The sequence below is a fragment of the Coregonus clupeaformis genome, chromosome 21 (genome assembly GCF_020615455.1).
Source record: "Coregonus clupeaformis isolate EN_2021a chromosome 21, ASM2061545v1, whole genome shotgun sequence".
Lineage (NCBI taxonomy): Eukaryota > Metazoa > Chordata > Actinopteri > Salmoniformes > Salmonidae > Coregonus > Coregonus clupeaformis.
In genome coordinates, this window is record NC_059212.1 from 5,816,091 (window position 1) to 5,836,160 (window position 20,070).

Genomic DNA, 20,070 nt, shown 5'->3' on the forward strand with positions numbered 1-20,070 from the left:
CAGGTGTGTGTGATTAATTAGAGAAGACAAGTGGAGTGATGATAAATGGATCGGCAGCAGCTAGTAAGCCGGTGACGACGAACGCCGAAACCTGCCCGAACAAGGAGAGGAGGCAGCCTCTGCGGAAGTCGTGACACAACTCCCATTTATTATTGGTTAGGCCTATTAATTTACAACCTTTTTAGGTTTGTATTGATTCTTTAAAGGTGCAGTGTGCTGCAACCTACGAGAACCAATCTTGAACCAGAAAGATGGTGTTTGTTTACCACTACCACCAAGTGCTAATATTAGCATTCTCTAACCACAAACCAATACAAGTCATTGTAGTCTACCCCAATACACACTGAATGTACAAAACATTAGGAACACCTTCCTAATATTGTTGCACCCCCTTTTGCCCACAGAACAGCCTCAATTCGTCGGGGCATGGTCTGCACAAGGTGTCGAAAGCCTTCCACAGGGATGCTGGCCCATGTTGACTCCAATGCTTCCCACAGTTGTGTCAAGTTGGCTGGATGTCCTTTGGGTGGTGGACCATTCTTGATACACACGGGAAACTGTTTAGCGTGAAAAACCCAGCAGTGTTGCAGTTCTTGACAGACCTGGCACATACTACCATACCCCGTTCAAAGGCACTTAAATATTTTGTCTTGCCCCTTCACCCTCTGAATGGCACACATACACAATCCATGTCTCAATTGTCTCAAGGCTTAAAAGTCCTTCTTTAACCTGTCTCCTCCCCTTCATCTACCCTGATTGAAGTGGATTTAACAGGGGACATCAATAAGGGATCATAAGCTTTCACCTGGAGTCACCTGGTCAGTCTATGTCATGGAAAGAGCAGGTGTTCCTAATGTTGTGTATACTCAGGGTAGAATGCTTTAAAGATGTGCTGCAGTTGTATGACTTGGCCTTTGTATGTGTAGCAGTTCACATGCTGGTGAACCATCACTCAGAAATGTGACGCTCATAGGGGCAGTGCATGATTTGTAATCTGCATGACTTGACCCTTTGCGTTTTGTCATGTAGGTCCAGGCATTTCCCACTCCGTCACCCTGACTTGCTGTTCTATCACCAGCTTTAGCTTAGTTGTGTTTGTCACGCCGCCCTTAAGTTATTTTTCCGTCCCCAGTGACTGCGAAGCATTTGAATGAAACCAATGCTTCACAGAGAAGGCATGTTAACCCTCGACCCCAAATGGCTCCAGAAATAGGGCTTGTTTTTGTAAGCGGATCTGTCAGACACTAAAGAGCTGAGGATCTTCTCAGGGACATGGGTGGTCTCTGTGCTGTGTAGAAGCGCCTGTTATGTGGTTAGATTGAGCCCAACTCGATTGAGAACCAGATAGAAAATCTAATTACAGTCCCAGTAGTCTTTACATTGAAATTAAGATGCACTCACACCTTCTGCTTCATTTATCATTGTTAGCCTTTAGCCGTTAGCCTTTAACCTTTAGCCGTTAGCCTTTAACTGATAGCCTTTAACTGTTAGCGTTTAGCTGTTAGCCGTTAGCCTTTGTTTCCTTCTGCTGAGATACTATTTCACCTACTGTGTCAAACTACTCCTCACTCAACACCTCAAATGAAGCACAACACACACTGTCCTCTTCTGCACCTAACTGGCAGAGCTGTAATGTAAAAGGGTAGGCCTAAACCAAACTTTCTATATCCGATTGCATGTTCAGTGCGTCCTCAAGGGCTTACTGTACAATGATTGGATTTTTTAAAATGTGTATCTGTAATTGATTGATTTGCGCTTACAGATTTACTCTAAAACATACCAGACCGCGCTTCAATTGAATTTGAAAAGCACTTGCAAGGATATGATGGTTCAATGATGGTTGTCTGATGGATACTGAGGAGTGGTGAGAATGTGTCAGTCAGTGCCAGGCTTGTGAGGCTTACAGTAGGGTAGTAATCGAGGAGGGACAGCTGTGGCTCCCGACATGCTTTCAGAGCCTGACCCTCTAATATTGTTGTAGTAGTGCACATCTGCTGGTAAGATATGTTGGTAGAGGATGTTCCGAATCCTGCACTGATACTGCCTCACCCATACACTGTGCTGCGCTGAGACATGGCTGAAGTGTCAGCCTCCATGTTCTCCATCTCGTAAGGAGGAAGCAGATCGAAGAGGACGGTCACATCCTGGCATTTGAAGGATAGTGATGCCCTAGGGACCTTGGAGCCAAGACAACCCACTGTCTGTCTCTGTGGTGGAATCTTTATTTAGTTGGGATATTGATACAGCTTTTTGGGGATATCAAAAAGACTTCCACAATAGACTTATTTTGCTTTCTATTTCTAAGAATTGCTGTCTAGAAATGACAGCTGTGAATGCACAGTGCTAATTTGACAGTCCGTACAATAAAGACTGAGAATGTTGAGTAGCTGAGTATTTAAAGCCGTTCGAGCAGAGATGTCCCCTGTGGTAGTCATGGTGTGAACGTTAAGAAACTTTGTCGCTTCACAGTCCCCTGAGGGCGTAAGTCAATCTCACCTCCTAGACCTCTATGAGTGAAGCAGCTATAGTCTGTCATGCTGTCAGGCATATTACACCATATCACGCCATATTACACCATATCATGCCATATTACACCATATCACGCCATATTACACCATATCATGCCATATCACGCCATATTACACCATATCACGCCATATTACACCATATCATGCCATATTACACCATATCACGCCATTTTACACCATATCATGCCATATCACGCCATATTACACCATATCATGCCATATTACACCATATCACGCCATATTACACCATATCATGCCATATTACACCATATCACGCCATATTACACCATATCATGCCATATTACACCATATCACGCCATTTTACACCATTTCATGCCATATCACGCCATATTACATCATATTACACCATATTACACCATATCACGCCATATTACACCATATCACGCCATATTACACCATATCATGCCATATTACACCATATTACACCATATCACACCATATTACACCATATCATGCCATATTACACCATATCACGCCATTTTACACCATTTCATGCCATATCACGCCATATTACATCATATTACACCATATTACACCATATCACGCCATATTACACCATATCACGCCATATCACACCATATCACACCATATTACACCATATTACACCATATCATGCCATATCACACCATATTACACCATATCACGCCATATTAGATTTACATTACATTTTAGTCATTTAGCAGACGCTCTTATCCAGAGCGACTTACAGTTTAGTCACATTATTATTATACTATATAATTTTTTTTATTTTTTTATTTTTTTCCCTGTGGGAATCGAACCCACAACCCTGGCGTTGCAAACGCCATGCTCTATCAACTGAGCTACATCCCTGCCGGCCATTCCCTCCCCTACCCTGGACGACGCTGGGCCAATTGCGCGCCGCCCCATGGGTCTCCCGGTCGCGGCCGGCTGCGACAGAGCCTGGATTCGAACCAGGATCTCTAGTGGCACAGCTAGCACTGCGATGCAGTGCCTTAGACCACTGCGCCACTCGGGCGCATATTACACCATATCATGCCATATTACACCATATTACACCATATCATGCCATATCACACCATATTATACCATATCACGCCATATTACACCATATCACGCCATATTATACCCTATTACACTATATCATGCCATATCACACCATTTACACCATATTACACCATATCATGCCATATCACACCATCTTACACCATATTACACCATATCATGCCATATTACACCATATTACACCATATCATGCCATATCACACCCTATTACACTATATCATGCCATATCACACCATCTTACACCATATTACACCATATCAAGCCATATCACACCATATCACGCCATTTTACACCATATCACGCCATATTACGCCATATTACACCATATTACACCATATCATGCCATATTACACCATATCACACCATATTGTTATTCATACCCTTAGATATCTTACCCTTCGTCGGTATACTGAAAAAACCTTGTATCTCAATTTTTGTTGATGTGGATTTTGTCTTTATATACATTGAAAGACGTCACCGCCTCCATGTATTGTAAAGGTGAAGCATGGAGGTTTCTCCACTTCTGAGGAGTGCGCATTAGTGCTTTGAAATGTACTATAGGTGTACTATGGTTGTACATGTTCACCACATAATTCAATAGTTTCATTGTTGTTGTCGAAAGGAATGGAGAGTTTGGAATCAAGTCAGTCTAGTCTGTGCCTGGACCAAAACCAAGATGTGGATGGAAATTCACAATGTATCTGGTTTGACAGATAAATCCCTCCCATCTGGTGATCAGATACAGTGAGGGAAAAAAGTATTTGATCCCCTGCTGATTTTGTACGTTTACCCACTGACAAAGAAATGATCAGTCTATAATTTTAATGGAAGGTTTATTTGAACAGTGAGAGACAGAATATCAACAAAAAAATCCAGAAAAACGCATGTCAAAAATGTTATAAATTGATTTGCATTTTAATGAGGGAAATAAGTATTTGACCCCCTCTCAATCAGAAAGATTTCTGGCTCCCAGGTGTCTTTTATACAGGTAACGAGCTGAGATTAGGAGCACACACTTAAAGGGAGTGCTCCTAATCTCAGTTTGTTACCTGTATAAAAGACACCTGTCCACAGAAGCAATCAATCAATCAGATTCCAAACTCTCCACCATGGCCAAGACCAAAGAGCTCTCCAAGGATGTCAGGGACAAGATTGTAGACCTACACAAGGCTAGAATGGGCTACAAGACCATCGCCAAGCAGCTTGGTGAGAAGGTGACAACAGTTGGTGCGATTATTCTCAAATGGACGAAACACAAAAGAACTGTCAATCTCCCTCGGCCTGGGGCTCCATGCAAGATCTCACCTCGTGGAGTTGCAATGATCATGAGAACGGTGAGGAATCAGCCCAGAACTACACAGGAGGATCTTGTCAATGATCTCAAGGCAGCTGGGACCATAGTCACCAAGAAAACAATTGGTAACACACTACGCCGTGAAGGACTGAAATCCTGCAGCACCCGCAAGGTCCCCCTGCTCAAGAAAGCACATATACAGGCCCGTCTGAAGTTTGCCAATGAACATCTGAATGATTCAGAGGAGAACTGGGTGAAAGTGTTGTGGTCAGATGAGACCAAAATCGAGCTCTTTGGCATCAACTCAACTCGCCGTATTTGGAGGAGGAGGAATGCTGCCTATGACCCCAAGAACACCATCCCCACCGTCAAACATGGAGGTGGAAACATTATGCTTTGGGGGTGTTTTTCTGTTAAGGGGACAGGACAACTTCACTGCATCAAAGGGACGATGGACGGGGCCATGTACCGTCAAATCTTGGGTGAGAACCTCCTTCCCTCAGCCAGGGCATTGAAAATGGGTCGTGGATGGGTATTCCAGCATGACAATGACCCAAAACACACGGCCAAGGCAACAAAGGAGTGGCTCAAGAAGAAGCACATTAAGGTCCTGGAGTGGCCTAGCCAGTCTCCAGACCTTAATCCCAAAGAAAATCTGTGGAGGGAGCTGAAGGTTCGAGTTGCCAAACGTCAGCCTCGAAACCCTAATGACTTGGAGAAGATCTGCAAAGAGGAGTGGAACAAAATCCCTCCTGAGATGTGTGCAAACCTGATGGCCAACTACAAGAAACATTTGACCTCTGTGATTGCCAATAAGGGTTTTGCCACCAAGTACTAAGTCATGTTTTGCAGAGGGGTCAAATACTTATTTCCCTCATTAAAATGCAAATCAATTTATAACATTTTTGACATGCGTTTTTCTGGATTTTTTGTTGTTATTCTGTCTCTCACTGTTCAAATAAACCTACCATTAAAATTATAGACTGATCATGTATTTGTCAGTGGGCAAACGTACAAAATCAGCAGGGGATCAAATACACTTTTTTCCCTCACTGTAGTTAATTAGACACTTCTGTTTTCTCTCACTGTGTTATTATCATAGATCAGCGACACATACCCTTCTGCCCATGTCTCCAAACATTCTGAAATATGCAATTATGATACCACAGCAAAGCACAACACAGGGAGAGACATTGTTGGAGGGTTGGGGTTAGTTTGGGTTAGTGTTAGCCGTCCCCCCTTCTTCTCAGGGACACACTGTCAAATTCAAAATGGTACCATTAGAGAGTTGTGGCTCCTTTGAGTGTTCCACTACTGAACAAGCTGGCTAACAGTACAGTACTACACAGCCCCACATCCACCTGTAGTGGGAGGTACCTACATAAAGTATTGCATCTTCTCTCCTCACCTCCTTCTCAAAACTCATTGGAGATTCTAGGTTCTCCTCCAATCCGTTTCGAGAAGGAGGGGAGGAGAGGATGCAAGGAATCGAGGAAATATGTTTGAGATTCACCCTATGTCCTTATTGTTGACCTCTAACCCCTCTGTCATGGTGACCTCTAACCCCTCTGTCATGGTGACCTCTAACCCCTCTGTCATGGTGACCTCTAACCCCTCTGTCATGGTGACCTCTAACCCCTCTGTCATGGTGACCTCTAACCCCTCTGTCATGGTGACCTCTAACCCCCTGTGTCGTCCTCCTCCACAGTGAACAGAGTATCTGCCAAGCCCGCGCCTCTGTCATGGTGACCTCTAAACCCCTGTGTCGTCCTCCTCCACAGTGAACAGAGTATCTGCCAAGCCCGCGCCTCTGTCATGGTGACCTCTAAACCCCTGTGTCGTCCTCCTCCACAGTGAACAGAGTATCTGCCAAGCCCGTGCCTCTGTCATGGTGACCTCTAAACCCCTGTGTCGTCCTCCTCCACAGTGAACAGAGTATCTGCCAAGCCCGCGCCTCTGTCATGGTGACCTCTAAACCCCTGTGTCGTCCTCCTCCACAGTGAACAGAGTATCTGCCAAGCCCGCGCCTCTGTCATGGTGTATGATGACGCCAGTAAGAAGTGGGTTCCAATCAAGCCGGGCCAGCAGGGCTTCAGCCGGATCAACATCTACCACAACACGGCCAACAACACCTTCCGTGTGGTCGGGGTCAAACTACAGGACCAGCAGGTACACACACACACCCCAATTGCCATTGTCTGAGGGAATTTGTCTGTTCTAGTAATGTTAGTAATTTCTATGGACCTACAAATCTGATGTAGATCTGGTGGAAGACTAGTCACAATGCAAGCCATTACATCTCCATCACACACACTGGCTTTAGTTATAGAGATCATCTCCATCACACACACTGGCTTTAGTTATAGAGATCATCTCCATCACACACACTGGCTTTAGTTATAGAGATCATCTCCATCACACACATTAGTTACTAGTTATCTCTATAGTTTGCAAGACATAGTTATCTCTATAGTTATGTAAGACATACAGTACCAGTCAAAAGTTTGGACACACCTACTCATTCAAGGGACTTTCTTATGAAATAACACATACATAATTATTTAGTAACCAAAAAAGTGTTAAACAAATCAAAATATATGTTATATTTGATATTCTTCAAATAGCCACCCTTTGCCTTGATGACAGCTTTGCACACTCTTGGCATTCTCTCAACCAGCTTCACCAGGAATGCTTCTCCAACAACTCTTGAAGGAGTTCCCACATATGCTGAGCACTTGTTGGCTGCTTTTCCTTCACCCTGCCGTCCGACTCATCCCAAACCATCTCAATTGGGTTGAGGTCGGGGCATTGTGGAGGCCAGGTCATCTGATGCAGCACTACATCACTCTCCTTCTTGGTCAAATAGCCCTTACACAGCCTGGAGGTGTATTGGGTCATTGTCCTGTTGAAAAACAAATGATAGTCCCACTAAGCCCAACCAGATGGGATGGCGTATCGCTGCAGAATGCTGTGGTAGCCATGCTGGTTAAGTGTGCCTTGAATTCTAAATAAATCACAGACAGTGTCACCAGCAAAGCACCCCCACACCATAACACATCCTCCATGCTTTACGGTGGGAACTACACATGCAGAGATCATCCGTTCACCCACACCGCGTCTCACAAAGACAGCGGTTTGAACCAAAAATCTCCAATTTGGACTCCAGACCAAAGGACAAATTTCCACCGGTCTAATGTCCATTGCTCGTGTTTCTTGGCCCAAGCAGGTCTCTTCTTCTTATTGGTGTCCTTTAGTAATGGTTTCTTTGCAGCAATTCGACCATGAAGGCCTGATTCACAGAGTCCCCTCTGAACAGTTGATGTTGAAATGTGTCTGTTACTTGAACTCTGTGAAGCATTTATTTGGGCTGCAATTTCTGAGGCTGGTAACTCTAATGAACTTATCCTCTGCAGCAGAGGTAACGCTGGGTCTTCTATTCCTGTGGCGGTCCTCATGAGAGCCAGTTTCATCATAGCGCTTGATGGTTTTTGCGACTGCACTTGAAGAAACGTTCAAAGTTCTTGAAATGTTCCGTATTGACTGACCTTTGTCTCTTAAATTAATGATGGACTGTCGTTTTGCTTTGCTTATTTGAGCTGTTCTTGCCATAATATGGACTTGGTCTTTTACCAAATAGGGCTAACTTCTGTATACCCTCCCTACCTTGTCACAACACAACTGATTGGCTCAAACGCATTAAGAAGGAAAGAAATTCCACAAATTAACTTTTAAGAAGGCACACCTGTTAATTGAAATGTATTACAGGTGACTACCTCATGAAGCTGGTTGAGAGAATGCCAAGAGTGTGCAATGCTGTCATCAAGGCAAAGGGTGGCTACTTTGAAGAATCTCACATATAACATATATTCTGATTTGTTTAACACTTTTTTGGTTACTACATGATTCCATGTGTGTTATATCATAGTTTTGATGTCTTCACTATTATTCTACAATTTAAAAAATAAAGAAAAACCCTTGAATGAGTGTAGGTGTGTCCAAACTTGACTGGTAGTGTAGTTATCTCTATAGTTATGCAAAACATAGTTATCTCTATAGTTACAGTACATTGACCTAAGCTGACCATAGTAATTGGTGAATAATGAATGAATGAGTGATTGGCTGTCTGTCTCTCAGGTGGTGATCAACTACTCCATAGTGAAGGGGCTGAAGTATAACCAGGCCACGCCCACCTTTCACCAGTGGCGCGATGCCAGGCAGGTGTACGGCCTCAACTTCGCCAGCAAAGAGGAGGCCACCACCTTCTCCAACGCCATGATGTTCGCCCTCAACACGCTCAGCTCGCAAGACGGAGGTGGGACCCTTTCCCGTGTGGAAATAATCAGTCTGTCCATCTGTCTGCCTGTCCGTCTGCCCGTCCGTTCGTCCACCTGTCTGTTTATGTCACAGTCAGGCTTAGCTGGACTTTAGCTGAAACTGATGTATACTAATGATCAGTTAATCTCGGCACGCCAGCTACTAATTGTCAGTCGAAGTGCAGATGTTTTTATCCAGTCATTTGTGGTCAGTATAGCTCCCCTATATTTTAAGGATTGTTGTGGCCAGTATAGCTCAACGATATTTTAAGGATTGTTGGATGAACATAATATTTGGTTGAACGTGTTTAGGTTGTAATAAGAATAATCTATTTTCAGAAACGCTCTCAACCTGTTCAGTTTACACTTGGTCCAGCCAATGATGTTAGGGCTGCAGGTGCCAGTCGGCCTGGTTGCTGGGTCGATCTCCACTGAGTTCTACCTCCCTCTGCTGGACATCAAGCTCTGGAGCGAAAACACAGCCAGACATACGGCATCTCTATGGCTCTGGGTGAAAGCTTTCAGCAGTGTGTGGGAAACTGGGAATAAAAAACAAACCATAGAACCCTGCCAGACTATAAACTCAGTGACCTAAATTGTGTTCAGTAGGGCACATTGTAGCAAAACATTTAAAATAGTTATGAAACAGAAAATGAAAACAAGCATTTCTTAATAGTTCAAATAGTACCTCCCTATTTCACTTAGTTAATAAAAAAGATCTACTGAACACAACTCTAGAGCCCAGGCTGCCAGACTTGGATACGTTCAGTGGCCTGGCAATTGGTCATCTAAGCATCAAATATGAGGGCCGATTGCAGACACTCGTGACGATACACTGTATGCCGGGAAGCGACACTATCCAAACCAACCATTACAGTTAATCCTTACAACCATTACCACTACACCGCCAGGACAGACACTTGTAAAGACCTGTGTTAGAGGAGATGCATGGTGCCATCTAGTTTATGGCAACATAAAATAGACTGTATATGAATCCTTACTCTTAAGAAATAGCACATGGGCCTCTCCTGTTACGAGTTGCTGCTACTTATAAGCTGTTGGGATGGGGAGTCCGGTGGTGGCCCCATTCCATACACTAGCCTTCCTATTGGTGCACAGCCTGGCTAAAATACCCATGGAGCTAAACTGTTTCAGACCGCCAAATCTCACATGGCACTCTCCTTTTTTTGGGGGGGAAATCTTTTGGGGAACAAGAGGGAGGTGTTGGATGTGAGCTGAGCTATGGGGCTCCACACGCAGACCCAAGGTGCTTCTTCTGTCCAGGGAACGCAGACGCAGGCATTCTACTGCTTTATACCTGCTACTGGGGTCCCATGTTGGATCACCCGGCTCGTGGCTAATGCTATTCCAGTAGCCTGGACAGGTGCCTGACTAGAAGCCTTAGTTAGTACCAAACAGTAATAGCTTTCTAAAGACACTGTAGGGACTGCAGAGAGGGTCTCACGATGAGTCTTACTCCAGAGATGTCACCGGCCACTATCAGAAGGTGCACTTCTGCGAAGATCACCCTCAGTAAGTACTGATGAATGTTCCCGTGATGATAGTTGATGCAGGAGTAGGTGATAGAGGGAGGGGGCGGGATCAGGGCTATCTATTGAACGATGGTGCAGCTGACAATGTGAGGCTGGTGGTATTGGCAACACCTCTCTCACCTCTTTCACTGTAGGGCTAAAATAGGGAGGTGATGTTCCGGAAAATGCCTATGTTGACGTGTAAGCTTAAGCTGTATGCATTTCTGTTGACTGCAAATTAAGGTTTTCCATTCAAACACAACTGTGGCCCCAAGGGGCCCTAATGGGTCAAAGTAGCTGTTACATGTCATGTTTTGGGGCTACAGCCCCACAGGGTGTTTAGCTGTGGCTCCTGAGGTTTGAAATACTCTTTAATAGCATCATATTTAGCTCAAAGAACCCCCATTTTGGCAATTAGATAATCACCATCTGAGTTAGAGAGAAAGTAGGCCTTGTTTTGTTCCTTGAGGGCTTCCATCCTTACTGTGACAGGCCTGATCAAGCCCTAGCACTCCCCTGGGGCACTACTTCTCTCACCTCACCATGGCAACAGCCAGGACCCCATATGTCAGGCCTCTGTGCTTCATCATGCACCAGCCAAGCTAATTCGGCACGTACACAACCTTCCTGTTAACGTCTGTAGATGTGTTGTGTAGCGTTCATAATAACCATTGATTGTGTTAATGGTGTTGGCTGTTGTGTCACTAATCTAAAAGCATTTAATTGTGTAGTCACTAGGCTGTGAGGCTGCAGTTGGTAAGTGGTATTGACTAGAGTGGTCCACATTGTTGTATTTTAATAGTTGATCATTTCCTTTAAAATATTAGGAAATACTTTACCTGTCCAATAATAACCTAGACCCTATCTAACATTTAGTTACTTTGTTGTGTCTGGATCTGGAAGTATGTCTACCAAAAGAAAGCATAAAATTGCATATTAGCTTTGCAATGGTTTAATTTGCTGGCAAATAGTATATTAAAGTAATAGATCAGCTGCTAAGAAGGGGAGTTTAGAGGAGACGTGCAGATAACGATCAGCTGCTAAGAAGGGGAGTTTAGAGGAGACGTGCAGATAACGATCAGCTGCTAAGAAGGGGAGTTTAGAGGAGACGTGCGGATAACGATCAGCTGCTAAGAAGGGGAGTTTAGAGGAGACGTGCAGATAACGATCAGCTGCTAAGAAGGGGAGTTTAGAGGAGACGTGCAGATAACGATCAGCTGCTAAGAAGGGGAGTTTAGAGGAGACGTGCAGATAACGATCAGCTGCTAAGAAGGGGAGTTTAGAGGAGACGTGCAGATAACGATCAGCTGCTAAGAAGGGGAGTTTAGAGGAGACGTGCGGATAACGATCAGCTGCTAAGAAGGGGAGTTTAGAGGAGACGTGCGGATAACGATCAGCTGCTAAGAAGGGGAGTTTAGAGGAGACGTGCGGATAACGATCAGCTGCTAAGAAGGGGAGTTTAGAGGAGACGTGCAGATAACGATCAGCTGCTAAGAAGGGGAGTTTAGAGGAGACGTGCAGATAACGATCAGCTGCTAAGAAGGGGAGTTTAGAGGAGACGTGCGGATAACGATCAGCTGCTAAGAAGGGGAGAGACTGTGAGAGATGAAACATGAGACGGTTTGGGGTTGGGAATGAATCTAGTTTTAGAAAGCGTTACAGCACTATATTCCAAAACCACAGTACTTTATTCCAAAACAACTCAGCCAACAACCTCGCCTTAGTTGCTCATTGTGAATGAGATGAATTCATTATGTCACCAAGTTTAGAAACCCTCCAGATGGTTGGATACGGTAGGACAGAGGAATCCTCTCTGTTTCTGAGGCAGAACTCCAGTTACCCTATGAGAAAAAGACGTTGAAAAGACGTTGGGAAAAACGTATTTTTGGTTGAAAGGATGTTGAAAATACGTATTTTCAATGCCTTGCGCTGACTGGGTAAGCAGTGTCCATATAAAGATGCTCCATGTGTCCCTCATGCCGACCACACCCAGCGGAAATGACACCCAAGGGCGGTCTAGTGTTGCAAAGGGGCATCAAGGGTTTATTGGTTGGCATTCCTGATATGCAATACGTGGTCTCCCAGATGGCCTTTTATAACAGGCGTCTCTCAGAATAGGCTCTCCTCCTCAGTTAGCTGGGGAACTAGAGTATGTCTCACAGTCACCCCTTCACACACACCTCTGTGCAGCACCCCAGTGACGTCAAGGTACGTCATAAAGACGTCATATTTTGGTTGTTATGTGGTCAGTAAAAATATGTTTAAAAAAACGTCTAGTATACCTTACCATGATGGCATAATGACAGTTTTGTCTGCTGGGTTGGGGGTTTCTGCACCGGGCCATTGTCTCCATGTACTTTATTTGTTGATCCTGTTGTTGTTGAATATCTCTTGACAAAGACTGGTGAAGTTAGACGTTGTTCCAATGGAAATGAGGAATATTACATTCCATCCAATCTGGTTCAGGATTGGCGATCAAGGATGGTTTGGTTCATGCATTTGTTGTGTTGAATGCAGAATGCACTGTAGGAGCTGTACACAGATGTGGGAAGGAGGGGAGGGCAGGTCAGGTCTATTCTGGTCTACAGTCTGCTGGCCCTGTTTTGTTGCGGTTTCCTGTGGAAATGCCTGTGGTTTGCATCAATCATGCTGTGGGAGAAAAAAAAACACAGTGTCTCTCTCTAGGCAGAAGCGTAGAACCTCATGTGATGCCTGGTGTGGTTCCCACCCCGCATAGCCTGGTCCCAGATCTGCTTGTGCTGGATAGCCAACTATGGTCATCATGCCAATGACTACAAAGGAGTTGACAAGACAGTACAAACAGATCTGGGAAACACCATGCTAACGTCTAGTGCTAATGCTATAAACACCGTGCTAATGTCTAGTGCTAATGCTATAAACACCGTGCTAACGTCTAGTGCTAATGCTATAAACACCGTGCTAATGTCTAGTGCTAATGCAATAAACACCGTGCTAACGTCTAGTGCTAATGCTATAAACACCGTGCTAATGTCTAGTGCTAATGCAATAAACACCGTTCTAATGTCTAGTGCTAATGCAATAAACACCGTGCTAATGTCTAGTGCTAATGCTATATAAACACCGTGCTAATGCTAAAATCTGAATGTATACAAACAAGACATGCCGTGGCTAATCGAGTGTGTGGCTCAGGAGAATCCAGAGGAGAGGAAGAGCGTGAGGACACACAGCAGCAGCCAGACGGGGGACAGGGGGAGGGACACCCTTCGCTTGTGAGATGACCCAGCATGCAATTTGACCCCCAGCATGCAATTTATGGAATTAACTGGCTCTCTGTCAAAGCCCTGCCTGCATTTGAGGCGGTTATTTTGGATGTTAGGTCACATGGTCATTATTTTTGCTACGTTCAACTACTGCGCTTTTCTTTGATACCCTTTTGTAGCTGCCAAAGTAAAGGCAGCCATAGATGTAACTAAGTGAGAAATAGTGGTTTCTTGTTAAACTAAATTGACAAGGCTCACTACGTGTCTGTGAGCACATCGGCGCTGTCTGATGAAAACCTCTCATCTCCAAAACTGGAAATGGAAAAAATAACGGCCATATTTTCCCATTAACAAACATACAATTATGATACTTCAGTAGATATTTTAGATATATTTTCTTGGTCCTAGAGTCATGAAATGTTCACAGTGCATTAAGGGGAGTTACTACTTTCAATACAAGTACAATTTTTTTTTTTTTTCTTTAAATAAAGGTTTTCATCAGACAGCAACGACATACTGTACAAATATGAATGTTATTAAAAAAAATACCACCACGGGCAAAATAGACACTGCTACCGAAGTCTATTTAACAGATAACAGCATATACTTGAATAGTGTGGTGAGGGGGTGCATGAAACATGAAAGTTGTGGTGACTAACGCTAGTGGCGAAGCAGACCTGTGCATCATCATGGACAGTGCCCTCCGTAATTATTGGGACAGTGAAGCATTTTTTCTTATTTTGGCTCTTTACTCCAAAACAATGACTACGAGGTTAAAGTGCAGACGGTCAGCTTTAATATGAGGGTATTTTCATCCATATTGGTTGAACCATTTAGAAATTAAGACTTTTTTTATTTTACATAGTCCCCCCCCCCCCCATTTTAGGAGACCAAAAGTATTGGGACAAATTCACTTATATGTGTATTAAAGCAGTAAAAGGTGTAGTATTTGGTCCCATATTCATAGCATTTGCTGTTCATTTTGGTTGTGTTGCAGATTATTTTGTACCCAATAGAAATTAATGGTAAATAATGTATTGTGTCACTTTTATTGTAAATAAGAATAGAATGTGCTTCTAAACACTATAATGTAACAACAGAAAATACATCCAACAAATTTGTAGTCACAAGCTTAATGTAGTTATTGCGTGCTATGAATATGGATACTAAAGGTTTTACTACTTTAATACACATACTGTATAAGTGGATTTGTCCCAATACTTTTGACCCCCTAAAATCTGGGGACTATGTACAAAAAGTGCTGTCATTTCTAAATGGTTCACTCGATATGGATGAAAATACCATAAAATGAAAGCCGACCGTCTGCACAACCTCATAGTCATTGTTATGGAGTAAAGAGCCAAAATAATAAAAAATGCTTCACTGTCCCAATAATTACAGAGGGCACTGGTGTTGTTATACTGTATGTAACCTCAGTCATATTTAGCATGTTGAATGTACCTCTACTACTGCAGGGGAGGGTGTGGCATATGAAAAAACTATTCACAAACACCAAAGATATAGGTCATTTCATACCTAGCTAAATACGTTCACCTGTTTCTGTTCCCCACCTCAGGCCCTGCTGTCCAACGCCAAAATGGGCCCTCCTCAGACGACCCCGATGCACAGAGGAGGTAAGAACATCCAACCTTCAGAAAGACACCAAATAGTGATATAAATCAAGCTCAGTGTACAGTAGAACACACGGTAGAACACACAGTAGAACACACAGCAGAACACACAGTAGAACACACAGTAGAACACACAGTAGAACACACAGTAGAACACACAGCAGAACACACAGTAGAACACACAGTAGAACACACAGCAGAACACACAGTAGAACACACAGCAGAACACACAGCAGAACACACAGTAGAACACACAGTAGAACACACGGTAGAACACACAGCAGAACACACAGTAGAACACACAGTAGAACACACAGCAGAACACACAGTAGAACACACAGTAGAACACACAGCAGAACACACAGTAGAACACACAGCAGAACACACAGTAGAACACACAGTAGAACACACAGCAGAACACACAACAGAACACACAGTAGAACACACAGTAGAACACACAGTAGATAAAGAACTGGTTTGTAAAATAGCATCCAAAGCATCTCAAACCAGTGACTTCAAGTCTGGTAAAACTTGCTAGAATCCATCATCAAACGTGTTCCCTTATTTCATTTGTCTGAAAGTAGTTTGTTTGAGGGTACAAAACACATCAGGCCTACCACATATCCTCTACCACATATCCCTTACCACATCAGGCCTACTACATATCCCCTACCACATCAGGCCTACCACATATCCCTTACCACATATCCCTTACCACATCAGGCCTACCACATATCCCCTACCACATATCCCTTACCACATCAGGCCTACCACATATCCCCTACCACATATCCCTTACCACATCAGGCCTACCACATATCCCCTACCACATATCCCCTTACCACATCAGGCCTACCACATATCCCCTACCACATATCCCTTACCACATCAGGCCTACCACATATCCCTTACCACATCAACCACATCAGGCCTACCACATATCCCCTACAACATAACCCTTACCACATCAGACCTACCACGTATCCCCTACCGCATCAGGCCTACCACATATTCCATACCACATCAGGCCTAACACATATCCCAAACCATATCAGGCCTATCACATATCCCATACCACATCTGTAGCCATGAAGTGCTTTGAAAGGCTGGTCATGGCTCACATCAACACCATTATCCCAGAAACTCTACACCCACTCCAATTTGCATACCGCCCCAACAGATCCACAGATGATGCAATCTCTATTGCACTCCACACTGCCCTTTCCCACCTGGACAAGAGGAACACCTACGTGAGAATGCTATTAATTGACTACAGCTCAGCATTCAACACCATAGTGCCCTCAAAGCTCATCACTAAGCTAAGGACCCTGGGACTAAACACCTCCCTCTGCAACTGGATCCTAGACTTCCTGACGGGCCACCCCCAGGTGGTAAGGGTAGGTGGCAACACATCTGCCACGCTGATCCTCAACACGGGGGCCCCTCAGGGGTGCGTGCTCAGTCCCCTCCTGTACTCTCTGTTCACCCATGACTGCATGGCCAGGCACGACTCCAACACCATCATTAAGTTTGCCGACGACACAACAGTGGTAGGCCTGATCACCGACAACGATGAGACAGCCTATAGGGAGGAGGTTAGAGACCTGGCTGTGTGGTGCCAGGACAACAACCTCTCCCTCAATGTGATCAAGACAAAGGGGATGATTGTGGACTACAGGAAAAAAAAGAGCACTGAGCACGCCCCCATTCTTATCAACGGGGCTGTAGTGGAACAGGTTGAGAGCTTCAAGTTCCTTGGTGTCCACATCACCAACACACTATCATGGTCCAAACACACCAAGACAGTCGTGAAGAGGGCACGACAAAGCCTATTCGCCCTCAGGAGACTGAAAAGATTTGGCATGTGTCCTCAGATCCTCAAAAAGTTCAACAGCTGCACCATCGAGAGCATCCTGACTGGTTGCATCACTGCCTGGTATGGCAACTGCTCGGCCTCCGACCGCAAGGCACTACAGTTAGTAGTGCGTACGGCCCAGTACATCACTGGGGCCAAGCTTCCTGCCATCCAGGACCTCTGTACCAGGCGGTGTCAGAGGAAGGCCCTAAAAATTGTCAAAGACTCCAGCCACCCTAGTCATAGACTGTTCTCTCTGCTACCGCACGGCAAGCGGTACCGGAGCGCCAAGTCTAGGTCCAAAAGGCTTCTTAACAGCTTTTACCCCCAAGCCATTAGACTCCTGAACAGCTAATCATGGCTACCCGGACTATTTGCATTGTTCCCCCCCACCCCATTCTACCCCACCCCCTTTTTTACGCTGCTGCTACTACGTTTATAATCTATGCATAGTCACTTTAACTCTACCCACATGTACATATTACTGTGACGAGTTCTGAGGATACGAAGAGGCAGGACGCAGACGCAGGAATCAACAATGTAAAGGTTTCCTTAACACTGAGCAAGAGAACAACAAAGAGCGAGTACACGACATGACACTAACAATCACACAACACAACGCTGAACAGTCCATGGCTGTATAGGGGTAGTGATGAGATGATGAGGTGCAGGTGCGCTGGAGGTGATTAGGGTGCGTTGGGTTTCCATTCCGGTGTTGCCGAGGTAGTGCGCTCAGACCGGTAGCTGTGCCCCCGCACATTGACTCTGTACCGGTACCCCCCTGTATATAGCCTCCCTACTGTTATTTTATTTTACTGCTGCTCTTTAATTATTTGTTATTTTAATTTGTATATCTATTTTTTTACTTAACATGATCAATGAGTTAGCAGGATCAACGAGTTAGCCAGCTAACTTTGATGAACATTCAGAAATAAAAATAGTTTCTGGTTCATTAATGAATCTAGACTTGAATATTGGTTGTTTGTTGAAACAATTGAATCAATCCATGTCCATTGTAGGACATATATTCCTAAAACATGTGAAGTTATTTCTGAACAGTGAAGCATGTTAGCTGGCTAACTCATTGATCCTGCTTTGTAGTATGCCCTTCTGGCTTAATATTTGTTTACCCTTTTTTATAAGTGGAGCCAGTACTCAAGCAGTAGAAAATTAGAGGCAATGTCAAGCAGCAATCTATTCATGGGCACAGATTGAAAGGCTGGCTATAGGGAGAGGCTAAAACATGTGTCTGTGCCCTCTTTGTATCTGCAGACAAATGATGGAGCCGCATCAGATGCAGGGAGTGACCCACAAAGAGAGGGAGCGACGGACGTCTGGCTCAGGTAAGGCCTGCCGACAAAACACACCTACTGTGGACAAACACACCTACTGCCGACAAAACACACCTACTGTGGACAAACACACCTACTGTGGACAAACACACCTACTGTGGACAAACACACCTACTGTGGACAAACACACCTACTGTGGACAAACACACCTACTGTGGACAAACACACCTACTGTGGACAAAACACACCTACTGTGGACAAACACACCTACTGTGGACAAACACACCTACTGTGGACAAACACACCTACTGTGGACAAACACACCTACTGTGGACAAACACACCTACTGTGGACAAACACACCTACTGTGGACAAACACACCTACTGTGGACAAACACACCTACTGTGGACAAACACACCTACTGTGGACAAACACACCTACTGTGGACAAAACACACCTACTGTGGACAAACACACCTACTGTGGACAAACACACCTACTGTGGACAAACACACCTACTGTGGACAAACACACCTACTGTGGACAAACACACCTACTGTGGACAAACACACCTACTGTGGACAAACACACCTACTGTGGACAAACACACCTACTGTGGACAAACACACCTACTGTGGACAAACACACCTACTGTGGACAAACACACCTACTGTGGACAAACACACCTACTGTGGACAAACACACCTACTGTGGACAAACACACCTACTGTGGACAAACACACCTACTGTGGACAAACACACCTACTGTGGACAAACACACCTACTGTGGACAAACACACCTACTGTGGACAAAACACACCTACTGTGGACAAAACACACCTACTGTGGACAAACACACCTACTGTGGACAAAACACACCTACTGTGGACAAACACACCTACTGTGGACAAACACACCTACTGTGGACAAACACACCTACTGTGGACAAACACACCTACTGTGGACAAACACACCTACTGTGGACAAACACACCTACTGTGGACAAACACACCTACTGTGGACAAACACACCTACTGTGGACAAACACACCTACTGTGGACAAACACACCTACTGTGGACAAACACACCTACTGTGGACAAACACACCTACTGTGGACAAACACACCTACTGTGGACAAACACACCTACTGTGGACAAACACACCTACTGTGGACAAACACACCTACTGTGGACAAACACACCTACTGTGGACAAAACACACCTACTGTGGACAAACACACCTACTGTGGACAAACACACCTACTGTGGACAAACACACCTACTGTGGACAAACACACCTACTGTGGACAAACACACC

General features: G+C 44.5%; 1 protein-coding gene across 2 annotated transcripts in view; it reads left to right on the forward strand.

Annotated features, from left to right (window-relative positions):
* Positions 1–20,070, forward strand: part of LOC121539034 (ena/VASP-like protein) — a 48,109-nt gene that overhangs the window by 19,269 nt on the left and 8,770 nt on the right. Inside the window, exons 2-5 of one of the 2 annotated variants that reach the window (XM_041847225.2) lie at positions 6,888–7,056; positions 9,022–9,199; positions 15,551–15,608; positions 18,733–18,803. In XM_041847225.2, coding sequence (XP_041703159.1) covers positions 6,888–7,056; positions 9,022–9,199; positions 15,551–15,608; positions 18,733–18,803 — 476 coding nt within the window. Of the gene's footprint in view, positions 1–6,887; positions 7,057–9,021; positions 9,200–10,304; positions 10,734–15,550; positions 15,609–18,732; positions 18,804–20,070 lie in introns of those variants that run through there. The other variant, XM_041847226.2, reaches the window with a different exon arrangement.